This window comes from Salmo salar, chromosome 15 (genome assembly GCF_965601325.2).
Source record: "Salmo salar chromosome 15, fSalSal1, whole genome shotgun sequence".
Classification (NCBI taxonomy): Eukaryota; Metazoa; Chordata; class Actinopteri; order Salmoniformes; family Salmonidae; genus Salmo; species Salmo salar.
In genome coordinates, this window is record NC_138305.1 from 67,735,132 (window position 1) to 67,758,814 (window position 23,683).

At 45.9% G+C, this 23,683-nt stretch overlaps 1 protein-coding gene and 3 non-coding genes across 6 annotated transcripts in view; all 4 read right to left on the reverse strand.

Moving 5' to 3' along the window:
• Positions 1–984: 984 nt before the first annotated feature.
• trnap-agg (transfer RNA proline (anticodon AGG)) lies at positions 985–1,056 on the reverse strand. The gene has a single exon. It is a non-coding gene; the product is annotated as a tRNA-Pro (tRNA).
• A 1,349-nt stretch (positions 1,057–2,405) lies between these two features.
• trnap-agg (transfer RNA proline (anticodon AGG)) lies at positions 2,406–2,477 on the reverse strand. The gene has a single exon. It is a non-coding gene; the product is annotated as a tRNA-Pro (tRNA).
• Positions 2,478–3,822: 1,345 nt separating this feature from the next.
• trnap-agg (transfer RNA proline (anticodon AGG)) lies at positions 3,823–3,894 on the reverse strand. Its single transcript has one exon. It is a non-coding gene; the product is annotated as a tRNA-Pro (tRNA).
• A 4,200-nt stretch (positions 3,895–8,094) lies between these two features.
• ints15 (integrator complex subunit 15) overlaps positions 8,095–23,683 on the reverse strand; it is an 86,950-nt gene continuing 71,361 nt past the window's right edge. For all 3 annotated transcript variants that reach the window (XM_045695916.2, XM_045695917.2, XM_045695918.2), the window contains 4 exons: positions 22,026–22,303; positions 17,429–17,654; positions 17,293–17,332; positions 8,095–8,482 (listed from right to left, as the gene is read on the reverse strand). In XM_045695916.2, the coding sequence (XP_045551872.1) occupies positions 8,290–8,482; positions 17,293–17,332; positions 17,429–17,654; positions 22,026–22,303 (737 nt within the window). In that variant the 3' untranslated portion in view covers positions 8,095–8,289. The remainder of the gene's footprint in view (positions 8,483–17,292; positions 17,333–17,428; positions 17,655–22,025; positions 22,304–23,683) is intronic.

Below are 23,683 nucleotides of genomic sequence, written 5' to 3' on the forward strand. Positions count from 1 at the left end.
AACAAATGTAAAAAATACCCATTCAAATCGATCAGTTCAGTTTTCAACTAGAGAGATTGAGACGCGTCGTATCTGTCTCAAGCCTCCATAACTGTTTATGTTACACCACCACATCTGCAATGAAAGGTGGTGGAGCTAGAGCGGTGTTAGTCAAACCATGAGACATACCTATAATCGGTCTTCTCACAAAAACATCTGTAGCTTCTGAACCGTTTGACCTACAAAATCGTATGACCACTCCCTGGAAAGGGGAGACCCTCACGAACACGGTGGTGTTCTCCATTTGTTCTCCATTTGTCTCTACGTCCCCCACAAGTGTCAGGGGACTCGTCTGAAGTCGGAACCCTTTATGTGCCAACTTCTGTTTGTAGAATCCAAAATCTTTGGGCTACAAACTAATGTGACCGCACTTGTCACAATGTTCTCAGTTTTGCCCAACGTTCCCCAAAAGTGTCACGGGACTAATCTGAAGGTAACAGGTACTGATTAAAATGATAGATTTTTTTAACCAGGGACCTCTCGCACCCTAAGCCATAATCATACACCTACACCAACGATCCGTTTGGTCAAAGAATTTTCACTTTCCACAAAAATGACGGTCAGGATATGAATCGATGTCTCCATGTTGCTAGCGAGCTTCACACAGCATTGGTGGTATAGTGGTGCGCATAGATGCCTTCCAAGCAGTTGACCTGGGTTTGATTCCCGGCCAATGCAGAGCATGATATATTCACTAGTTTTAGGGGCTGGGTGTCATTTAAAGTGTATTACATTGGAATCAATGTTCGTGGAAGTCCGATTTGCTCTTACTTTTTGCAGGTTTTCTAAATGAAGTGCGACAATGAGCCAACTAGTGAATATCACAATAGATTAGCAGTCCATCGCCTAAACCATTCAGCCACCTCGTCCTGCGCCCAAGAGGTGGCTGTTTGCGACCAGCGGCCCGAGATCTGCCTGTCTGAGCTTGTTAAAAGATCTGCAAAAGGACTCATCCGGGATTTGAACCCGGGACCTCTCGCACCCTAAGCGAGAATCATACCCCTAGACCAACGAGCCTTACACAAGAATAGAATTGTTTTGCTTTCTGCGGCAATGACAATGAGGATATCCATTGTTGTTGTCCATGGTGCTTGGAAAGATTGAACCTCATGTGAGTGTTTGTGCTATACTTGTGAGCATAGCAGTCTTCCAAACTGTTGACCAGGCTTCAGTTCAAATCTTTTGTATTTCATCTGCTGTGTCTTTCACATTCTGTCTTCTTAAGCTGCGACAGCAAACTGATGATGAGTGTTGACAAATTAATATTGAGCAAAATGAGATCAATTAATATTTTAAAAGAGAAAATGAAAAAATAAAACTTCAAAAAGAATGGAGCTCATTTATTTTGAGTTGATTGATGCATCAGTACGCCAATCAAAGTAAACAAATGTAAAAAATACCCATTCAAATCGATCAGTTCAGTTTTCAACTAGAGATATTGAGACGCGTCGTATCTGTCTCAAGCCTCCATAACTGTTTATGTTACACCACCACATCTGCAATGAAAGGTGGTGGAGCTAGAGCGGTGTTATTCAAACCATGAGACATACCTATAATCGGTCTTCTCACAAAAACATCTGTAGCTTCTGAACCGTTTGACCTACAAAATCGTATGACCACTCCCTGGAAAGGGGAGACCCTCACGAACACGGTGGTGTTCTCCATTTGTTCTCCATTTGTCTCTACGTCCCCCACAAGTGTCAGGGGACTCGTCTGAAGTCGGAACCCTTTATGTGCCAACTTCTGTTTGTAGAATCCAAAATCTTTGGGCTACAAACTAATGTGACCCCACTTGTCACAATGTTCTCAGTTTTGCCCAACGTTCCCCAAAAGTGTCACGGGACTAATCTGAAGGTAACAGGTACTGATTAAAATGATAGATTTTTTTAACCAGGGACCTCTCGCACCCTAAGCCATAATCATACACCTACACCAACGATCCGTTTGGTCAAAGAATTTTCACTTTCCACAAAAATGACGGTCAGGATATGAATCGATGTCTCCATGTTGCTAGCAACCTTCACACAGCATTGGTGGTATAGTGGTGCGCATAGATGCCTTCCAAGCAGTTGAGCTGGGTTTGAATCCCGGCCAATGCAGAGCATGATATATTCACTAGTTTTAGGGGCTGGGTGTCATTTAAAGTGTATTACATTGGAATCAATGTTCGTGGAAGTCCGATTTGCTCTTACTTTTTGCAGGTTTTCTAAATGAAGTGCGACATTGAGCCAACTAGTGAATATCACAATAGATTAGCAGTCCATCGCCTAAACCATTCAGCCACCTCGTCCTGCGCCCAAGAGATGGCTGTTTGCGACCAGTGGCCCGTGATCTGCCTGTCTGAGCTTGTTAAAAGATCTGCAAAAGGGCTCATCCGGGATTTGAACCCGGGACCTCTCGCACCCTAAGCGAGAATCATACCCCTAGACCAACGAGCCTTACACAAGAATAAAATTGTTTTGCTTTCTGCGGCAATGACAATGAGGATATCCATTGTTGTTGTCCATGGTGCTTGGAAAGATTGAACCTCATGTGAGTGTTTGTGCTATACTTGTGAGCATAGCAGTCTTCCAAACTGTTGACCAGGCTTCAGTTCAAATCTTTTGTATTTCATCTGCTGTGTCTTTCACATTCTGTCTTCTTAAGCTGCGACAGCAAACTGATGATGAGTGTTGACAAATTAATATTGAGCAAAATGAGATCAATTAATATTTTAAAAGAGAAAATGAAAAAATAAAACTTCAAAAAGAATGGAGCATCATTTATTTTGAGTTGATTGATGCATCAGTACATGAATCAAAGTAAACGAATGTAAAAAATACCCATTCAAATCGATCAGTTTTCAACGAGAGAGATTGAGTCGCGTCATATCTGTCTCAAGCCTCCATAACTGTTTATGTTACACCACCACATCTGCAATGAAAGGTGGTGGAGCTAGAGCGGTGTTAGTCAAACCATGAGACATACCTATAATCGGTCTTCTCACAAAAACATCTGTAGCTTCTGAACCGTTTGACCTACAAAATCGTATGACCACTCCCTGGAAAGGGGAGACCCTCACGAACACGGTGGTGTTCTCCATTTGTTCTCCATTTGTCTCTACGTCCCCCTCAAGTGTCAGGGGACTCGTCTGAAGTCGGAACCCTTTATGTGCCAACTTCTGTTTGTAGAATCCAAAATCTTTGGGCTACAAACTAATGTGACCCCACTTGTCACAATGTTCTCAGTTTTGCCCAACGTTCCCCAAAAGTGTCACGGGACTAATCTGAAGGTAACAGGTACTGATTAAAATGATCGATTTTTTTAACCAGGGACCTCTCGCACCCTAAGCCATAATCGTACACCTTCACCAACGATCCGTTTGGTCAAAGAATTTTCACTTTCCACAAAAATGACGGTCAGGATATGAATCGATGTCTCCATGTTGCTAGCGAGCTTCACATAGCATTGGTGGTATAGTGGTGCGCATAGATGCCTTCCAAGCAGTTGACCTGGGTCTGATTCCCGGCCAATGCAGAGCATGATATATTCACTAGTTTTAGGGGCTGGGTGTCATTTAAAGTGTATTACATTGGAATCAATGTTCGCGGAAGTCCGATTTGCTCTTACTTTTTGCAGGTTTTCTAAATGAAGTGCGACATTGAGCCAACTAGTGAATATCACAATAGATTAGCAGTCCATCGCCTAAACCATTCAGCCACCTCGTCCTGCGCCCAAGAGATGGCTGTTTGCGACCAGTGGCCCGTGATCTGCCTGTCTGAGCTTGTTAAAAGATCTGCAAAAGGGCTCATCCGGGATTTGAACCCGGGACCTCTCGCACCCTAAGCGAGAATCATACCCCTAGACCAACGAGCCTTACACAAGAATAAAATTGTTTTGCTTTCTGCGGCAATGACAATGAGGATATCCATTGTTGTTGTCCATGGTGCTTGGAAAGATTGAACCTCATGTGAGTGTTTGTGCTATACTTGTGAGCATAGCAGTCTTCCAAACTGTTGACCAGGCTTCAGTTCAAATCTTTTGTATTTCATCTGCTGTGTCTTTCACATTCTGTCTTCTTAAGCTGCGACAGCAAACTGATGATGAGTGTTGACAAATTAATATTGAGCAAAATGAGATCAATTAATATTTTAAAAGAGAAAATGAAAATATAAAACTTCAAATAGAATGGAGCATCATTTATTTTGAGTTGATTGATGCATCAGTACATGAATCAAAGTAAACGAATGTAAAAAATACCCATTCAAATCGGTCAGTTTTCAACGAGAGAGATTGAGTCGCGTCATATCTGTCTCAAGCCTCCATAACTGTTTATGTTACACCTCCACATCTGCAATGAAAGGTGGTGGAGCTAGAGCGGTGTTAGTCAAACCATGAGACATACCTATAATCGGTCTTCTCACAAAAACATCTGTAGCTTCTGAACCGTTTGACCTACAAAATCGTATGACCACTCCCTGGAAAGGGGAGGCCCTCACGAACACGGTGGTGTTCTCCATTTGTTCTCCATTTGTCTCTACGTCCCCCACAAGTGTCAGGGGACTCGTCTGAAGTCGGAACCCTTTATGTGCCAACTTCGTTTGTAGAATCCAAAATCTTTGGGCTACAAACTAATGTGACCCCACTTGTCACAATGTTCTCAGTTTTGCCCAACGTTCCCCAAAAGTGTCACGGGACTAATCTGAAGGTAACAGGTACTGATTAAAATGATCGATTTTTTTAACCAGGGACCTCTCGCACCCTAAGCCATAATCGTACACCTTCACCAACGATCCGTTTGGTCAAAGAATTTTCACTTTCCACAAAAATGACAGTCAGGATATGAATCGATGTCTCCATGTTGCTAGCGAGCTTCACACAGCATTGGTGGTATAGTGGTGCGCATAGATGCCTTCCAAGCAGTTGACCCAGGTTTGATTCCTGGCCAATGCAGGGCATGAGATATTCACTAGTTTTAGGGGCTGGGTGTCATTTCAAGTGTATTACATTGGAATCAATGTCCTTGTTTGTGGAAGTCAGATCTGCTCTTACTTTTTGCAGGTTTTCTAAATGAAGTGCGACATTGAGCCAACTAGTGAATATCACAATAGATTAGCAGTCCATCGCCTAAACCATTCAGCCACCTCGTCCTGCGCCCAAGAGGTGGCTGTTTGCGACCAGTGGCCCGTGATCTGCCTGTCTGAGCTTGTTAAAAGATCTGCAAAAGTGCTCATCTGGGATTTGAACCAGGGACCTCTCGCACCCTAAGCGAGAATCATACCCCTAGACCAAAAAGCCTTACACAAAAATAAAATTGTTTTGCTTTCTGCGACAATGATAATGAGGATATCGATTGTTGTTGTCCATGGTGCTTGGAAAGATTGAACCTCATGTGAGTGTTTGTGCTATACTTGTGAGCATAGCAGTCTTCCAAACTGTTGACCAGGCTTCAGTTCAAATCTTTTGTATTTCATCTGCTGTGTCTTTCACATTCTGTCTTCTTAAGCCGCGACAGCAAACTGATTATGAGTGTTGACAAATGAATATTGAGCAAAATGAGATCAATTAATATTTTAAAAGAGAAAATGAAAAAAATAAAACTTCAAAAAGAATGGAGCTCATTTATTTTGAGTTGATTGATGCATCAGTACATGAATCAAAGTAAACGAATGTAAAAAATACCCATTCAAATCGATCAGTTTTCAACTAGAGAGATTGAGTCGCGTCGTATCTGTCTCAAGCCTCCATAACTGTTTATGTTACACCTCCACATCTGCAATGAAAGGTGGTGGAGCTAGAGTGGTGTCAGTCAAACCATGAGACATACCTATAATCGGTCTTCTCACAAAAACACCTGTAGCTTCTGAACCGTTTGACCTACAAAATCGTATGACCCACTCCCTGGAAAGGGGAGACCGTCACGAACACGGTGGTGTTCTCAATTTGTCTCTACGTCCTCCACAAGTGTCAGAGGGCTCGTCTGAGTTCGGAACCCTTTATGTGCCAACTTCTGTTTGTAGAATCCAAAATCTTTGGGCTACAAACTAATGTGACCCCAATTGTCACAATGTTCTCAGTTTTACCCTACGTTCCCCACAAGTGTCTTGGGACTAATCTGAAGGTAACAGGTACTGATTACTCAAACTCAGAAGCTAGGATATGCATATAATTAATACTTGTGGATAGAAAACACCCTAAAGTTTCTAAAACTGTTTGAATGGTGTCTGTGAGTATAACAGAACTCATATGGCAGTCAAAACCTCGAGACAGATCGTAACAGGAAGTGGAATTCTGAATTACGGACTCAACTTCATCACTTTGCCTATAAATCACACCGTGAGCAATGGTTCATTGAGCACTTCCTATTGCTTCCACTAGATGTCCCCAGTCTTTACAAAGTGGTTTGAGCCTTCTACTGTGAAAACTGACAATGAGAGTCTGTGGAACGTGGTCACATGAGGAGGGCCATCACCATTATGACGCCGGCGCCCCAGGCTACCCTCCCCTTTCGAAACGTTTTGAAAGACAATGCAATCGTCCCTATTGAATGTTATTAGAGCTCTGGTTGAAAAAGGCCCTAAAGATTTATGTTATACAACGTTTGACATGTTTGAACGAACCTAAATAAATAAAAAATGCATTTAGTTGAAAGAGGAGTCCCGCGGCCGACGGAACTTTTGGAGCAGCCTTCAGAACGCGCTAACAAGAACAAGCTATTGGAACATAAAGGATTAACTTTTTCGAACGAAAATACATTTGTTGTGGACCTGGAATTCCTGGAAGTGCCTTCTGATGAAGATAATCAAAGGTAAGGGATTATTGACAATAGTATACAAGAGTAGATTTGATATGCGATTGTTCCAAGATGGCGCTGACCTGTAACGGTAGCCTATTTTTCTGAGTATCGCACCCCCTTTTATCGAAAAGTGTGATTACCCAGTAAAGTTATTTTTAAATCTGGCATTACAGGTGCTTACAAGAGATATTCATATATATAATCTTAGAATGACAATATTACATTTTAAAAATGTTTTCGTATAGTAAGTTAGTAAATTGTAGCGCTGTTTCACCGGATGCATTTGAGGGAAAATAGTTAGTCAACGTCACGCGCCGATGTAAAATGCTGTTTTTATATATAAATATGAACTTTATCGAACAAAAAAATGCATGTATTGTGTAACATGATGTCCTAGGAGTGTCATCTGATGAAGATTGTCAAAGGTTAGTGCTGCATTTAGCTGTTTTTTTGGTTATTTGTGATGCATGTGGTTGGTCGGAAAATGGCTATGTGGCTACTTTTACGATATACTCCTCTAACGTAATCCAATGTTTTGCTTTGCTGTAAAGCCTTTTTGAAATCGGACAACGTGGTTCGATTCAGGAGAGGTGTATCTATAAAACGATATAACATAGTCCTATATTTGAAAAAAAAAAATATTACATTTTGTTATGCTAATGGTGCTAGGATTTTTCGCTGGATGTCCGTCCCGTATGAGGTTAATGAACAGAAAAGGTGGGAGGGCATACAGGCTGTCGCCAATTTATTAACGAACAGATAGGTGGGAGGGCATACAGGCTGTCGCCAATTTATTAACGAACAGATAGGTGGGAGGGCATACAGGCTGTGGTCAATTTATTAATGAACAGACAGGTGGGAGGGCATAAGGGCTGTCGCCAATTTATTAATGAACAGATAGGTGGGAGGGCATACAGGCTGTGGTCAATTTATTAATGAACAGACAGGTGGGAGGGCATACAGGCTGTGGTCAATTTATTAATGAACAGACAGGTGGGAGGGCATACAGGCTGTGGTCAATTTATTAATGAACAGACAGGTGGGAGGGCATACAGGCAGTGGTCAATTTATTAATGAACAGATAGGTGGGAGGGCATACAGGCTGTGGTCAATTTATTAATGAACAGACAGGTGGGAGGGCATACAGGCTGTGGTCAATTTATTAATGAACAGACAGGTGGGAGGGCATACAGGCTGTGGTCAATTTATTAACGAACAGACAGGTGGGAGGGCATACAGGCTGTGGTCAATTTATTAATGAAGAGACAGGTGGGAGGGCATACAGGCTGTGGTCAATTTATTAACGAACAGACAGGTGGGAGGGCATACAGGCTGTCACCAATTTATTAATGAACAGATAGGTGGGAGGGCATACAATTTATTAATGAAACATTGTAAAATCAATTTGTTTTACTAACGGTCCAAATACTCAGTATACACCAATGTTGTTGTCTTCCATGTGTCCACACATCTCTTCAGTGGCTGGGGCGGAAGGGAAAGGCCATGCTTGGAAGGAAAGGTTGAGAAGGGAAGGAGGTGTGAGGAGAGTGAGAGGAGGGGTGAGGTCCTAAGGGGCCGGGCCGGGGGCTGTACCCCAGGGGAGGGGTGTGGATGTGGGGGTAGAATCCACTCTGCTGCACTGGACCAGACATCACCAGCTGGAGCAAACTGAGAGACACCATAGAATTAGGAATTACAACTCACTCTGATTGTCCTGCATATGTAAAAGCAGGAAATGCATCCCCTATGTCTCTATGTAAAAGGAGGAAATGCATCCCCTATGCCTCTATGTAAAAGCAGGAAATGCATCCCCTATGCCTCTATGTAAAAGCAGGAAATGCATCCCCTATGTCTCTATGTAAAAGCAGGAAATGGATCCCCTATGCCTCTATGTAAAAGCAGGAAATGGATCCCCTATGCCTCTATGTAAAAGCAGGAAATGGATCCCCTATGCCTCTACTGCTATTCATTCCAATTCAGTCAATGCATTCTGAGCACCTTCCACATTCCATTCTCATTACCGGGGTTTCATTACGGTTCAACTTCGGTTTGAATTCCGTCCTGTCGCAATGCTTTGCTAACTTAGGGAGGGAGGACATGTCGCTAAATATGGATGAAATGTATTGAAAAAGGCTAAATTCCATTCATAGAGTTAGTACGCTACAGCTAGGCCTGGGGGAAAAAAATGGAAGACATTTTTTACAAGCGTTTGTACAACATTTCCGCTACAAAGCTGACACTAGTTAGCTTCCTTTTCATTCAAATAACATGGCTGGTTAGCTAGCTAGCATTAGAGCCTTCTGGCTAGCCTGTAACTTATGGTTGTTGTTATTACGTTGTGTAACAGAGCAAAAAGGTCTATGTACTTGTCATTTGATCGAATCTAACATTAGTTTATGTTGGTTAGCTAGCTAATGTTTTGAGGAGAACAGGCTAGCTCCCTGGAGAATCTAGACAGGAGGTGATGCTCGAGGAAGAAGATCAGCAGTGTTGCCAACTCCTCAGTAAGGAATGTAGCTATTGGCTGTCCTAAAAGTCGCTAAATTATGTCATCACCTAATTTGCCATGTGCATGTAATTGTGATGGATGCTGTAGGAGAGAGGAATAACGCTGTAGGAGAGAGGAATAACGCTGTAGGAGAGAGGAATAACGCTGTAGGAGAGAGGAATAACGCTGTAGGAGAGGAATAACGCTGTAGGAGAGAGGAATAACGTCATGGGAGAGAGGAATAACGCTGTAGGAGAGAGGAATAACGCTGTAGGAGAGAGGAATTACACTGTGGGAGAGGAATAACGCTGTAGGAGAGAGGAATTACACTGTGGGAGAGAGGAATAACGCTGTAGGAGAGAGGAATTACACTGTAGGAGAGAGGAATTACACTGTGGGAGAGAGGAATAACGCTGTGGGAGAGAGGAATTACACTGTGGGAGAGAGGAATAACACTGTAGGAGAGAGGAATAACACTGTAGGAGAGGATTAACGTCGTAGGAGAGAGGAATAACGTCGTGGGAGAGAGGAATAACGCTGTAGGAGAGAGGAATTACACTGTAGGAGAGGAATAATGCTGTAGGAGAGGAATAACGCTGTAGGAGAGGAATAATGCTGTAGGAGAGGAATAACGCTGTAGGAGAGAGGAATTACACTGTGGGAGAGAGGAATAACGCTGTAGGAGAGAGGAATAACACTGTAGGAGAGGAATAACGTCGTAGGAGAGAGGAATAACGTCGTGGGAGAGAGGAATAACACTGTAGGAGAGGAATAATGCTGTAGGAGAGGAATAACGCTGTAGGAGAGGAATAATGCTGTAGGAGAGGATTAACGCTGTAGGAGAGAGGAATTACACTGTGGGAGAGAGGAATAACGCTGTAGGAGAGAGGAATAACACTGTAGGAGAGGATTAACGTCGTAGGAGAGAGGAATAACGTCGTGGGAGAGAGGAATAACGCTGTAGGAGAGAGGAATTACACTGTAGGAGAGGAATAATGCTGTAGGAGAGGAATAACGCTGTAGGAGAGGAATAATGCTGTAGGAGAGGAATAACGCTGTAGGGGAGAGGAATTACACTGTGGGAGAGAGGAATAACGCTGTAGGAGAGAGGAATAACACTGTAGGAGAGGAATAACGTCGTAGGAGAGAGGAATAACGTCGTGGGAGAGAGGAATAATGCTGTAGGAGAGAGGAATAACGTCGTGGGAGAGAGGAATAATGCTGTAGGAGAGGAATAACGCTGTAGGAGAGGAATAAAGCTGTAGGAGAGACAAAAAGTGAGTAAAAACCACCCTAAATATGTTTAGAACTACAAATGAACTTTCTTCTGTCGATTCTTGTTTTTTTTTATGTCACATTTCCAACCCTCCTCCTTTACCCGGGCCTGGGACCGACAGAACAGACCCAAACACTGGGGGAGTTACTCATTTTATTAGGTGACATTTCCATCCCTCCTCCTTTACCCGGGCCTGGGACCGGCATAACAGACCCAAACACTGGGGGAGTTACTCATTTTATTATGTGACATTTCCATCCCTCCTCCTTTACCCGGGCCTGGGACCGGCAGAACAGACCCAAACACTGGAGGAGTTATCATTTTTGTAACGACGGTCGTCAGGAATGGACCAAGGCGCAGCGGGTTGAGTGCTCATAATTAACTTTTTAATGAAAACACTTACTCAAACAAAACACAACAAAACGATGGACGACGAATACAGACTTGAAGGCAAAACGACAGCAATTCAAGTGACAACCTCCCACAAATACAAACACACCCTAATATATAGGACTCTCAATCAAAGGCAACTAGACAACACCTGCCTTCAATTGAGAGTCCACACCCCAATTAACTAAACATAGAAACAGACTAACTAGAAAGAACATAGAAATAGACTAACATAGAGCAGTGACCAAAAAACCCCGGAATACATAAATCAACTACCCTCTAGATAATACACACACCCCGAACCACATAAACCAAATACCCTCTGCCACGTCCTGACCAGCCTACACTAACAAAATAACCCTCATACTGGTCAGAACGTGACAATTTTATTATGTGACATTTCCATCCCTCCTCCTTTATCCGGGCCTGGGACCGGCAACAGGGACCCAAACCCTGGGGGAGTTACTCATTTTATTATGTTGGTGTTTTACATTTACATCCTGCCCTGAATGTAAGCCAGGGCTGGATCAGCCAGCGGCGGATTCCCGCATGCGCGAGTCATTTGCAGTCTGGACGCGGAGGGGTGAACATCTCCTGCTCTGACTGCAGCTGGGAGGGACTGCTGCGCGAGGACTGGGCCGCCTGGGAGTGCTTTGGGACGGGGACGGGGGTGGGGCCCACGGGGGACTGGGGCCCACGAGGGACTGCTGCGCGAGGACTGGGCCGCCTGGGAGTGCTTTGGGACGGGGGTGGGGCCCACGAGGGACTGCTGCGCGAGGACTGGGCCGCCTGGGAGTGCTTTGGGACGGGGCTGGGGCCCACAGCAGCACCCGCTGCTCGTTGAGAAGAGTAAGTACGATACGTGCTTTCATGTCAGAGTCTCCAAAAGTCTCCAATAACACCAGAAAGTCGCTAGATTTGTCGCTAGTCGCTTTTTTGAAAATGTGTCGCTAGAGGGGTCTGAATACTCACTAAATATAGTGACAAAGTAGCTAAGTTGGCAACAATGAAGATCAGATGTGCAGCTGTTTCTGTCTGGCTGATGAAGAGCCCAGACGAGATGACAGCTGCTTCTGTCTGGCTGATGAAGAGCCCAGACGAGATGACAGCTGCTTCTGTCTGGCTGATGAAGAGCCCAGACGAGATGACAGCTGCTTCTGCCTGGCTGATGCAGAGCCCAGACGAGATGACAGCTGCTTCTGCCTGGCTGATGCAGAGCCCAGACGAGATGACAGCTGCTTCTGTCTGATGAAGAGCCCAGACGAGATGACAGCTGCTTCTGTCTGATGAAGAGCCCAGACGAGATGACAGCTGCTTCTGCCAGGCTGATGAAGAGCCCCAGACGAGATGACAGCTGCTTCTGCCTGGCTGATGAAGAGCCCAGACGAGATGACAGCTGCTTCTGCATGGCTGATGCAGAGCCCAGACGAGATGACAGCTGCTTCTGCCTGGCTGATGCAGAGCCCAGACGAGATGACAGCTAACTGCTACAGAGATAGAATCTGAGAGAGCTCTCCGCTTTAACCAATGCAAAGATGCATTTTATTGGCTTGCTAAATGAGCTGCTTTTCCTGAAAATATCTACACAACATGGGCAAAAGTATGCTCGTAAAACATCTCATTCCAACATCATGGGCATTAATAGGAGGTTGGTCCCCCATTGCTGCTATAACAGCCTCCACTCTTCTGGGAAGGTTTTCCACTAGATGTTGGAACACTGCTGCTATAACAGCCTCCACTCTTCTGGGAAGGCTTTCCACTAGATGTTGGAACATTGCTGTGGGGATGTTATTTTTGTTCTTTATTTTGGTTAGGCCAGGGTGTTACATTGCGTGGGCGTTCTATGTTCCTTTTTCTATGTTTTTGTATTTCTTTGTTTTGGGCCGTGTGTGTGGCTCCCAATCAGGCACAGCTGAAGCTCGTTGTTGCTGATTGGGAGTCACACATAAGGAGCATGTTTCCCCTTTGGGTTTTGTGGGTAATTGTTTCTGTTAATGTTTGCACCTGACAGGACTGTTGGCTGTCAGTTTTCTTGTTTTTTGTATAGTGTTCACGTTGTTCTATTAAAAACCTTTTATGATGAACACTCACTCCGCTGCTCCTTGGTCTCTCTCTCACGACAGCCCTTACAAGGGGACTTGCTTCCATTCAGCCATAAGAGCATTAGTGAAGTCGGGCACTGATGTTGGGCGATTAGACCTGGCTCACAGTCGGCGTTCCAATTCATCCTAAAGGTGTTTGATGGGGTTGAGGTCAGGGCTCTGTGCAGGCCAGTCAAGTTCTTCCACACCGATCGACAAACCATTTATGTATGGACCTTGCTTTGTGCACGGGGGCATTGTCATGCTAAAACAGGAAAGGGCCTTCCCCAAACTGTTGCCTCAAAGTTGGTAGCACAGAATTGTCTAGAATGTCATTGTTTGCTGTAGCGTTAAGATTAGCCTTCACTGCCCCCGTTATTTAATGAAGCTCCTGACGGACAGTTATTGTGCTGACGTTGCTTCCAGAGGCATTTTAGAACTTGGTAGTGAGTGATGTAGCCGAGGACAGACCATTTTTATGCGCTACGTGCTTCAGCACTTGGCGGTCCCGTTCTGTGAACTTGTGTGGCCTACCACTTTGCGGTTGAGCCGTTGCTGCTCCATGACGTTTTCACGTCACAATAACAGCCCTTACAGTTGACCGCGCCAGCTCCAACAGGGCAGAAATCTGATGAACTGACTTGTTGGAAAGGTGGCATCCTATGACGGTGCCACGTTTAAAGTCACTGAGCTCTTCAGTAAGGCCATTCTACTGCCAATATTTGTCTATGGAGATTGCATGGCTGTGTGCTCAATTTTATACACCTGTCAGCAACGGGTGTGGCTGAAATAGCCAAATCCACTAAATCCACTAATTTGAAGAGGTGTCCACATACTTTTAGCCATGTAGTGTATCTGATAAAGCTAGCTAGTTGTTCTAATGTAACGTCCATGAAATGTTAGCCACATACAGCATCATAATCATCCATCTGCAGAGCAGCAAGGAGGAGGAAAGCCTATAGGACAATAATAACTAGCTAGTGTTACAGCCACATACAGCATCATACTCTACCATCTGCAGAGCAGCGAGGAGGAGGAAAGCCTATAGGACAATAACAACTAGCTAGTGTTACAGCCACATACAGCATCATAATCATCCATCTGCAGAGCAGCGAGGAGGAGGAAAGCCTATAGGACAATAACAACTAGCTAGTGTAACAGCCACATACAGCATCATACTCTACCATCTGCAGAGCAGCGAGGAGGAGGAAAGCCTATAGGACAATAACAACTAGCTAGTGTAACAGCCACATACAGCATCATACTCTACCATCTGCAGAGCAGCGAGGAGGAGGAAAGCCTATAGGACAATAACAACTAGCTAGTGTAACAGCATCATATTCTACCATCTGCAGAGCAGCAAGGAGGAGGAAAGCCTATAGGACAATAACAACTAGCTAGTGTTACAGCCACATACAGCATCATAATCATCCATCTGCAGAGCAGCGAGGAGGAGGAAAGCCTATAGGACAATAACAACTAGCTAGTTATTGTATTTGTTGACACGTTAGTCATGTAGCAGATGCTCTGATCCAGAGCCACTAACAGGAGGAAATAGGGCTAAGTGCCTTGCTCAAGGCAACATCAGATGGTTTCGAACCAGCGACCTTACGGTTACTGTCCCAACGCTCTTAACTGCTAGGCTACCGTTATCAGATAGACATTTTCAGAAAAAAGCAGGGATAGAGCAAGCTAGTAGTAACACTATTATTCAGAACTACCACATTATCTGTGTTATATTCCAGATTATGTTTACATCTATTTGTACTGGATTGCTTTCTGTCTCATGTTGTACACATCATCAGCATGAAGATTGAATTCTGTTGAATTGTCAAGTGGACTAAACTCTCATTAAAATAACATGGTGCCTCTCATTCAGATGTGCCAAGCACACCTCTGCCAGCTTCTCCCTGCACTGACCGATGGACAGTACCCATGATCTCTGCCATTGATGGGCTCCTGGCCAAGCACCACAGAGAGAAAGCTGATATCTGCCATTGATGGGCTCCTGGCCAAGCACCACAGGGAGAAAGCTGATATCTGCCATTGATGGGCTCCTGGCCAAGCACCACAGGGAGAAAGCTGATATCTGCCATTGAAGGGCTCCTCCTGGCCAAGCACCACAGGGAGAAAGCTGGTATCTGCCATTGATGGGCTCCTCCTGGCCAAGCACCACAGGGAAAAAGCTGATATCTGCCATTGAAGGGCTCCTCCTGGCCAAGCACCACAGGGAGAAAGCTGATATCTGCCATTGAAGGGCTCCCTCCTGGCCAAGCACCACAGGGAGAAAGCTGATATCTGCCATTGAAAGGCTCCTCTTGGCCAAGCACCACAGGGAGAAAGCTGATATCTGCCATTGATGGGCTCCTGGCCAAGCACCACAGGGAGAAAGCTGATATCTGCCATTGAAGGGCTCCTCCTGGCCAAGCACCACAGGGAGAAAGCTGATATCTGCCATTGATGGGCTCCTGGCCAAGCACCACAGGGAGAAAGACATCCTGAAGCGGGTGGATAGAACATACAGCTCTACCACCAGTATCATGACTGTGTCATGGTCATTAGCTGCTACAGCTAAACTAATTTACGATTGTTTATTGTCATTAGTGCTACGGCTAAACTAATTTACTATTGTTTATTGTCATTAGCTGCTACGGCTAAACTCATTTACTATTGTTTATTGTCATTAGCTGCTACAGCTAAACTCATTTACTATTGTTTGTTGTCATTAGCTGCTACAGCTAAACTAATTTACTAATTAGGATACGGGTTACCCTAACCCTGGGTCTCGACCCCGCCCTGTGCAACTGGGTCTTGGACTTCCTGACGGGCCGCCCCCAGGTGGTGAAGGTAGGAAACAATATCTCCACTTCACTGATCCTCAACACTGGGGCTCCACAAGGGTGCGTTCTCAGCCCCCTCCTGTACTCTGTTCACCTATGGCCACGCACGCCTCCAACTCAATCATCAAGTTTGCAGACGACACAACAGTAGTGGGCTTGATCACCAACAACAAAAAGACGGCCTACAGGGAGGAGGTGAGGGCCCTCAGAGTGTGGTGTTAGGAAATTAACCTCTCCCTCAACAAAACAAAGGAGATGATCGTGGACTTAGGGAAACAGCAGAGGGAGCAGCCCCCTATCCACATCGACGGGACAGCAATGAAGAGGGTGCAAAGTTAAGTTCCTGGGAGTACAAATCACTGACAAACTGAAATGCTCCACCCACACAGGAAGTGTGGTGAAGAAGGCGCAGCAGCGCCCTGCTGCTAGCATCAGCTATGTAGTGGTTTTACTATGTTGAAACACTCGTTTTTAAATGTTCTTACATTTTTCCTCACAAGCGCATTGCTGTAGCTTCTAAATCCTCGATGTCATTTAGTAGTTTTAACGAATTTAAACCATATTTAACGAGATCTCCTCCCTGTTGGCAATGCCTGACAACGCACCAGGGAACGATTCAACCGTAGAATGTGCATTGAGGGCATTAGACTGGTTTGGATTTCTCCTTCAACAAAATGGCCGCCATCATCATAACATTCTGGAACTATGAGGGTCTATGACATCATGCACCGCTTGGGGAGATCACACACACACACACACACACACACACACACACACACACACACACACACACACACACACACACACACACACACACACACACACACACACACACACACACACACACACACACACACACACACACACACACACACACACACACACACACACACACACACACAACTCTTAGGCTGGAGACAGGACAGAACAGGTCTAGACAGGAGGAGGGTTAGTGGTGCATTGTGATTGGTTGTGGGGGAGGGTTAGGAGTGTACTGTGATTGGTTGTGGGGGAGGGTTAGGAGTGTACTGTGACTGGTTGTGGGGGAGGGTTAGGAGTGTACTGTGACTGGTTGTGGGGGAGGGTTAGGGGTGTACTGTGATTGGTTGTGGGGGAGGGTTAGGAGTGTACTGTGACTGGTGTACTGTGACTGGTTGTGGGGGAGGGTTAGGGGTGTACTGTGATTGGTTGTGGAGGAGGGTTAGGGGTGTACTGTGATTGGTTGTGGGGGGGAGGGTTAGGGGTGTACTGTGATTGGTTGTGGGGGGGAGGGTTAGGGGTGTACTGTGACTGGTTGTGGGGGAGGGTTAGGGGTGTACTGTGATTGGTTGTGGGGGAGGGTTAGGAGTGTACTGTGATTGGTTGTGTGGGAGGGTTAGGGGTGTATTGTGATTGGTTCTTACTTGTTGTGTGGGAGGCGGGAACAGAGAGCTCTCAGGTCCTCTGTGGAGAGAACACACAGGATAAGACATCACAACTGTAGAAGACAGGATATGACATCACAACTGAAGAACACACAGGATATGACATGCCTACTACCTCTAGAGCAGAGCAGCGCCCCTGCTGCCATGGAGACCTGCAGGGCCTGGGCCAGCCTATCCAGAGTGAGCTGGATGTGTGTTTGTGTATCGGAGTGGAGAGGGTTCAGTTCCTCCAGATCACCAGAGAGGTCAGAGATCAGAGAAGTCAGCTGGTCGGGCTGCAGCAACGCCAGACGACCCAGAAGCCCCTTCTCTCTCAGAATGCCCGGGAGGAGCAGCAACACCTGGAACAGATAAGTGGTTAGAGTTCATCACCTCTGACCTCTAAACATGACCTACCGTGACCCAGGACTCCCGGGAGGAAGAGTCGATGACCTCTAAACATGACCTAACCCTGACCCAGGACTCCCGGGAGGAAGAGTCGATGACCTCTAAACATGACCTAACCGTGAACCAGGACTCCCGGGAGGAAGAGTCGATGATCTCTAAACATGACCTAACCCAGGACCTCTGAGAGATGGCTGAAGAAAAACAAGGTTAGAGTTCTACGGGGTTGCGGTTCCACGGGGGTGCGGTTCCACGGGGGTGCAGTTCCAAGGGGTTGCGGTTCCACGGGGTTAAGGATCCACGGGGGTGCGGTTCCACGGGGGGTGCGGTTCCACGGGGGTGCGGTTCCACGGGGTTGCGGTTCCACGGGGTTGCTGTTCTACGAGGTTGCGGTTCCACGGGGGTGCTTTATGTTTGCTTTACTGTACACTGGCAGGTATTGTTATTTGTCCCTCTTGAGTCACGGTAGAAATAACTTAACCTGTAATTAATGTTGACGTTTCTGCCAGTGGGGGTCTACGTCGAGCTGAGGTGTTTGATGCAGTGTTTCTGCCAGTGGGGGTCTACGTTGAGCTGAGGTGTTTGATGCAGTGTTTCTGCCAGTGGGGGTCTACGTTGAGCTGAGGTGTTTGATGCAGTGTTTCTGCCAGTGGGGGTCTATGTCGAGCTGAGGTGTTTGATGCAGTGTTTCTGCCAGTGGGGGTCTACGTAGAGCTGAGGTGTTGGATGCAGTGTTTCTGCCAGTGGGGGTCTACGTCGAGCTGAGGTGTTTGATGCAGTGTTTCTGCCAGTGGGGGTCTACGTCGAGCTGAGGTGTTTGATGCAGTGTTTCTGCCAGTGGGGGTCTACGTAGAGCTGAGGTGTTTGATGCAGTGTTTCTGCCAGTGGGGGTCTACATAGAGCTGAGGTGTTTGATGCAGTGTTTCTGCCAGTGGGGGTCTACATAGAGCTGAGGTGTTGGATGCAGTGTTTCTGCCAGTGGGGGTCTACGTCGAGCTGAGGTGTTGGATGCAGTGTTTCTTAAGCAGAAACATGAAAGAATCAGTAGACAGTATGGAGCCAGTTGCTGCTGGCTGCGTTCAGGACTGATTTCTGAGAACACGTCTACAAGTTCTTCATCAGCAAGCTGTCAAACGATCCTGAATAGAGCACAAGCTGCTACAAGCCATATATCAGTACCCCAAACCACTAGTTGGCTAAGTTCCATCTCTGCTTGTCAATGAAGCTAGCTAGTAAATAGCAGGCAGCATGAGCAGGCAGGTCACGTTCGCTAAATCAGCTTATCAAGTCACTGGCGAGTGGTGAGGTTTGGTTTTTACCTCTTTCTCACAATCTATTACCAGAGTGCATCTGTCTGGTAGTGTTTCACAGGGAATCATGTTACTGGGCTCCTGAGTGGTTCAGTGGTCTAAGGCACTGCATCTCAGTGCTGGAGGCGTCACTACAGACACCCTGGTTCAGTGGTCTAAGGCACTGCATCTCAGTGCTAGAGGAGTCACTACAGACCCTGGTTCAGCAGTCTAAGGCACTGCACCTCAGTGCTAGAGGCGTCACTACAGACCCTGGTTCAGTGGTCTAAGGCACTGCATCCCAGTACTGGAGGCGTCACTACAGACCCTGGTTCAGCGGTCTAAGGCACTGCATCTCAGTACTACAGGCGTCACTACAGACCCTGGTTCAGTGGTCTAAGGCACTGCATCTCAGTGCTAGAGGAGTCACTACAGACCCTGATTCAGTGGTCTAAGGCACTGCATCCCAGTGCTGGAGGCGTCACTACAGACACCTTGGTTTGAATCCAGGCTGTATCACAACCGGCCGTGATTGGGAGTTCCATAGGGCGGCATACAAGTGGTCCAGGTTTGGCTGGTGTAAGCTGTCAATGTAAATAAGAATTTGTTCTTAACTGACTTGCCTAGTTAAATAAAGGTTACATTTAAATTGTTTTAAAGAAAATAAACAGCAGGCAGCGGGACACAATATGCTCGCCAATGGGTTTAGAATTACGGAATCTTCACAAGTTGCAGTTGGGATGCAAGTGCACATCATCTCAATTCTCATTGGCCCAAAACATTAGCTAGGCTTCCATCCAGGTGGAGACAGATTTGGCCCAGAACAGTAGCTAGGCTTCCATCCAGGTGGAGACAGATTTGGCCCAGAACAGTAGCTAGGCTTCCATCCAGGTGGAGACAGATTTTCATGCCAATATTCTAAAATCCACATCAAAACAGAGATGTGTTTCCTTGAAATTGACACAGCAAGATTGGATGGAAACCTGGTTAGGAGCAGACTGGAACTATCAAACACAGCAAGATTGGATGGAAACCTGGTTAGTAGCAGACTGGAGTGATCACTATCAAACACAGCAAGATAGGATGGAAACCTGGTTAATAGCAGACGAACTATCAAACACAGCAAGATAGGATGGAAACCTGGTTAGTAGCAGACGAACTATCAAACACAGCAAGATTGGATGGAAACCTGGTTAGTAGCAGACTGGAACTATCAAACACAGCAAGATTGGATGGAAACCTGGTTAGTAGCAGACTGGAACTATCAAACAGCAAGATTGGATGGAAACCTGGTTAGTAGCAGACTGGAACTATCAAACACAGCAAGATTGGATGGAAACCTGGTTAGTAGCAGACTGGAACTATCAAACACAGCAAGATTGGATGGAAACCTGGTTAGTAGCAGACTGGAACTATCAAACACAGCAAGATAGGATGGAAACCTGGTTAGTAGCAGACTGGAACTATCAAACACAGCAAGATAGGATGGAAACCTGGTTAGTAGCAGACTGGAACTATCAAACACAGCAAGATAGGATGGAAACCTGGTTAGTAGCAGACTGGAGTGATCACTATCAAACACAGCAAGATAGGATGGAAACCTGGTTAGTAGCAGACCGGAGTGATCACTATCAAACACAGCAAGATTGGATGGAAACCTGGTTAGTAGCAGACTGGAACTATCAAACACAGCAAGATTGGATGGAAACCTGGTTAGTAGCAGACTGGAACTATCAAACACAGCAAGATAGGATGGAAACCTGGTTAGTAGCAGACTGGAGTGATCACTATCAAACACAGCAAGATTGGATGGAAACCTGGTTAGTAGCAGACTGGAGTGATCACTATCAAACACAGCAAGATTGGATGGAAACCTGGTTAGGAGCAGACTGGAACTATCAAACACAGCAAGATTGGATGGAAACCTGGTTAGTAGCAGACTGGAGTGATCACTATCAAACACAGCAAGATAGGATGGAAACCTGGTTAGTAGCAGACTGGAGTGATCACTATCAAACACAGCAAGATAGGATGGAAACCTGGTTAGTAGCAGACTGGAACTATCAAACACAGCAAGATAGGATGGAAACCTGGTTAGTAGCAGACTGGAGTGATCACTATCAAACACAGCAAGATAGGATGGAAACCTGGTTAGGAGCAGACTGGAGTGATCACTATCAAACACAGCAAGATAGGATGGAAACCTGGTTAGTAGCAGACTGGAGTGATCACTATCAAACACAGCAAGATAGGATGGAAACCTGGTTAGGAGCAGACTGGAGTGATCACTATCAAACACAGCAAGATAGGATGGAAACCTGGTTAGGAGCAGACTGGTTCTGCTGCTATGATGGTCTGTCTGGAGGTTCTGCTGCTATGATGGTCTGTCTCACTGTCTGGAGGTTCTGCTGCTATGATGGTCTGTCTGGAGGTTCTGCTGCTATGATGGTCTGTCTGGAGGTTCTGCAGCTATGATGGTCTGTCTCACTGTCTGGAGGTTCTGCTGCTATGATGGTCTGTCTGGAGGTTCTGCTGCTATGATGGTCTGTCTGGAGGTTCTGCTGCTATGATGGTCTGTCTGAAGGTTCTGCTGCTATGATGGTCTGTCTCACTGTCTGGAGGTTCTGCTGCTATGATGGTCTGTCTGAAGGTTCTGCTGCTATGATGGTCTGTCTGGAGGTGCTGCTGCTATGATGGTCTGTCTGGAGGTTCTGCTGCTATGATGGTCTGTCTGGAGGTGCTGCTGCTATGATGGTCTGTCTCAATGTCTGGAGGTTCTGCTGCTATGATGGTCTGTCTGGAGGTTCTGCTGCTATGATGGTCTGTCTGAAGGTTCTGCTGCTATGATGGTCTGTCTGAAGGTTCTGCTGCTATGATGGTCTGTCTGAAGGTTCTGCTGCTATGATGGTCTGTCTGGAGGTTCTGCTGGACATTGAGCCTGGACATTGAAGCTGGACATTGAGTCTGGACATTGAGGCTGGACATTAAGCCTGGACATTGAGGCTGGACATTGAGGCTGGACATTGAGACTGGACAAACCTGTAGAACACTGAGATGTAGCTCAGAGAAGAGAGGCCCTGCCTCCAGCTCAGTCTCTGTCGTCCCATTGGCCAAGCCCTGCTTCCCGTCTCTTCTGTAAGCCAATGGGGCTTTGACACACCAGCGCACCAGCCCAGCCAGCGGTGTGAGGTCCAGGGAGCCGATTGGCTGGCTGGACGAGGGGGGCGTGTTCAGCAGAGTGATGAGGACCAATCGAGGGTGGTCTCGGATCCACGACACCACCATCTGTAACAGCTGTACAGGGAGAGTCAACTCCTCTATACACACCAAAACACACAGCAAGAGGAATTTAGAGATGTTTACCTGACATAGTAACAGCTGAACAGGGAGAGTCAACTCCTCTATACACACAGCAAGAGGAATTTAGAGATGTTTACCTGACATAGTAACAGCTGAACAGGGAGAGTCAACTCCTCTACACACACAGCAAGAGGAATTTAGAGATGTTTACCTGACATAGTAACAGCTGAACAGGGAGAGTCAACTCCTTTATACACACAGCAAGAGGAATTTAGAGATGTTTACCTGACATAGTAACAGCAGAGACACTGGCAGCAAAATACAAAAACTAAAGCAAAAGTAAGCAAGTGTGTGTGTCTGTGTGTGTGTGTGTGTCAGGGTTTCTGTTAGCCGGTAATAGATGGTTTTTGGCCTATGAATAAAATTGCCACCAGCCAATTGTACAGGAAATGAAAAAAATCCCATAGAAAAATAATGTTTTTTAGCCTCTTCATTGGTGGACATACCAGTCGATGAAAATACATGACCGATCATCTGATGGTCTGTATCACTGTCTGATGGTCTGTATCACTGTCTGATGGTCTGTATCACTGTCTGATGGTCTGTATCACTGTCTGAATCACTGTCTGATGGTCTGTATCACTGTCTGATGGTCTGTATCACTGTCTGAGGGTCTGTATCACTGTCTGAATCACTGTCTGATGGTCTGTATCACTGTCTGACGGTCTGTATCACTGTCTGATGGTCTGTATCACTGTCTGATGGTATGCTTGATGGTCTGTATCACTGTCTGATGGTCTGTATCACTGTCTGATGGTCTGTATCACTGTCTGACGGTCTGTATCACTGTCTGATGGTCTGCCTGATGGTCTGTATCACTGTCTGATGGTCTGTATCACTGTCTGATGGTCTGCCTGATGGTCTGTATCACTGTCTGATGGTCTGTATCACTGTCTTATGGTCTGTCTGATGGTCTGTATCACTGTATGATGGTCTGTATCAATGTCTGATGGTCTGTCTGATGGTCTGTATCACTGTCTGATGGTCTTTATCAATGCCTGAGCGTCTGTATCGCTGTCTGATGGTCTGCCTGATGGTCTGTATCACTGACTGATGGTCTGTATCACTGTCTGACGGTCTGTACCACTGTCTGATGGTCTGTATCACTGTCTGATGGTCTGCATCACTGTCTGATGGTCTGCATCACTGTCTGATGGTCTGTCTGATGGTCTGTCTGATGGTCTGTATCACTGTCTGATGGTCTTTATCACTGCCTGAGCGTCTGTATCGCTGTCTGATGGTCTGCCTGATGGTCTGTATCACTGTCTGACGGTCTGTATCACTGTCTGACGGTCTGTCTGATGGTCTGTATCACTGTCTGACGGTCTGTATCACTG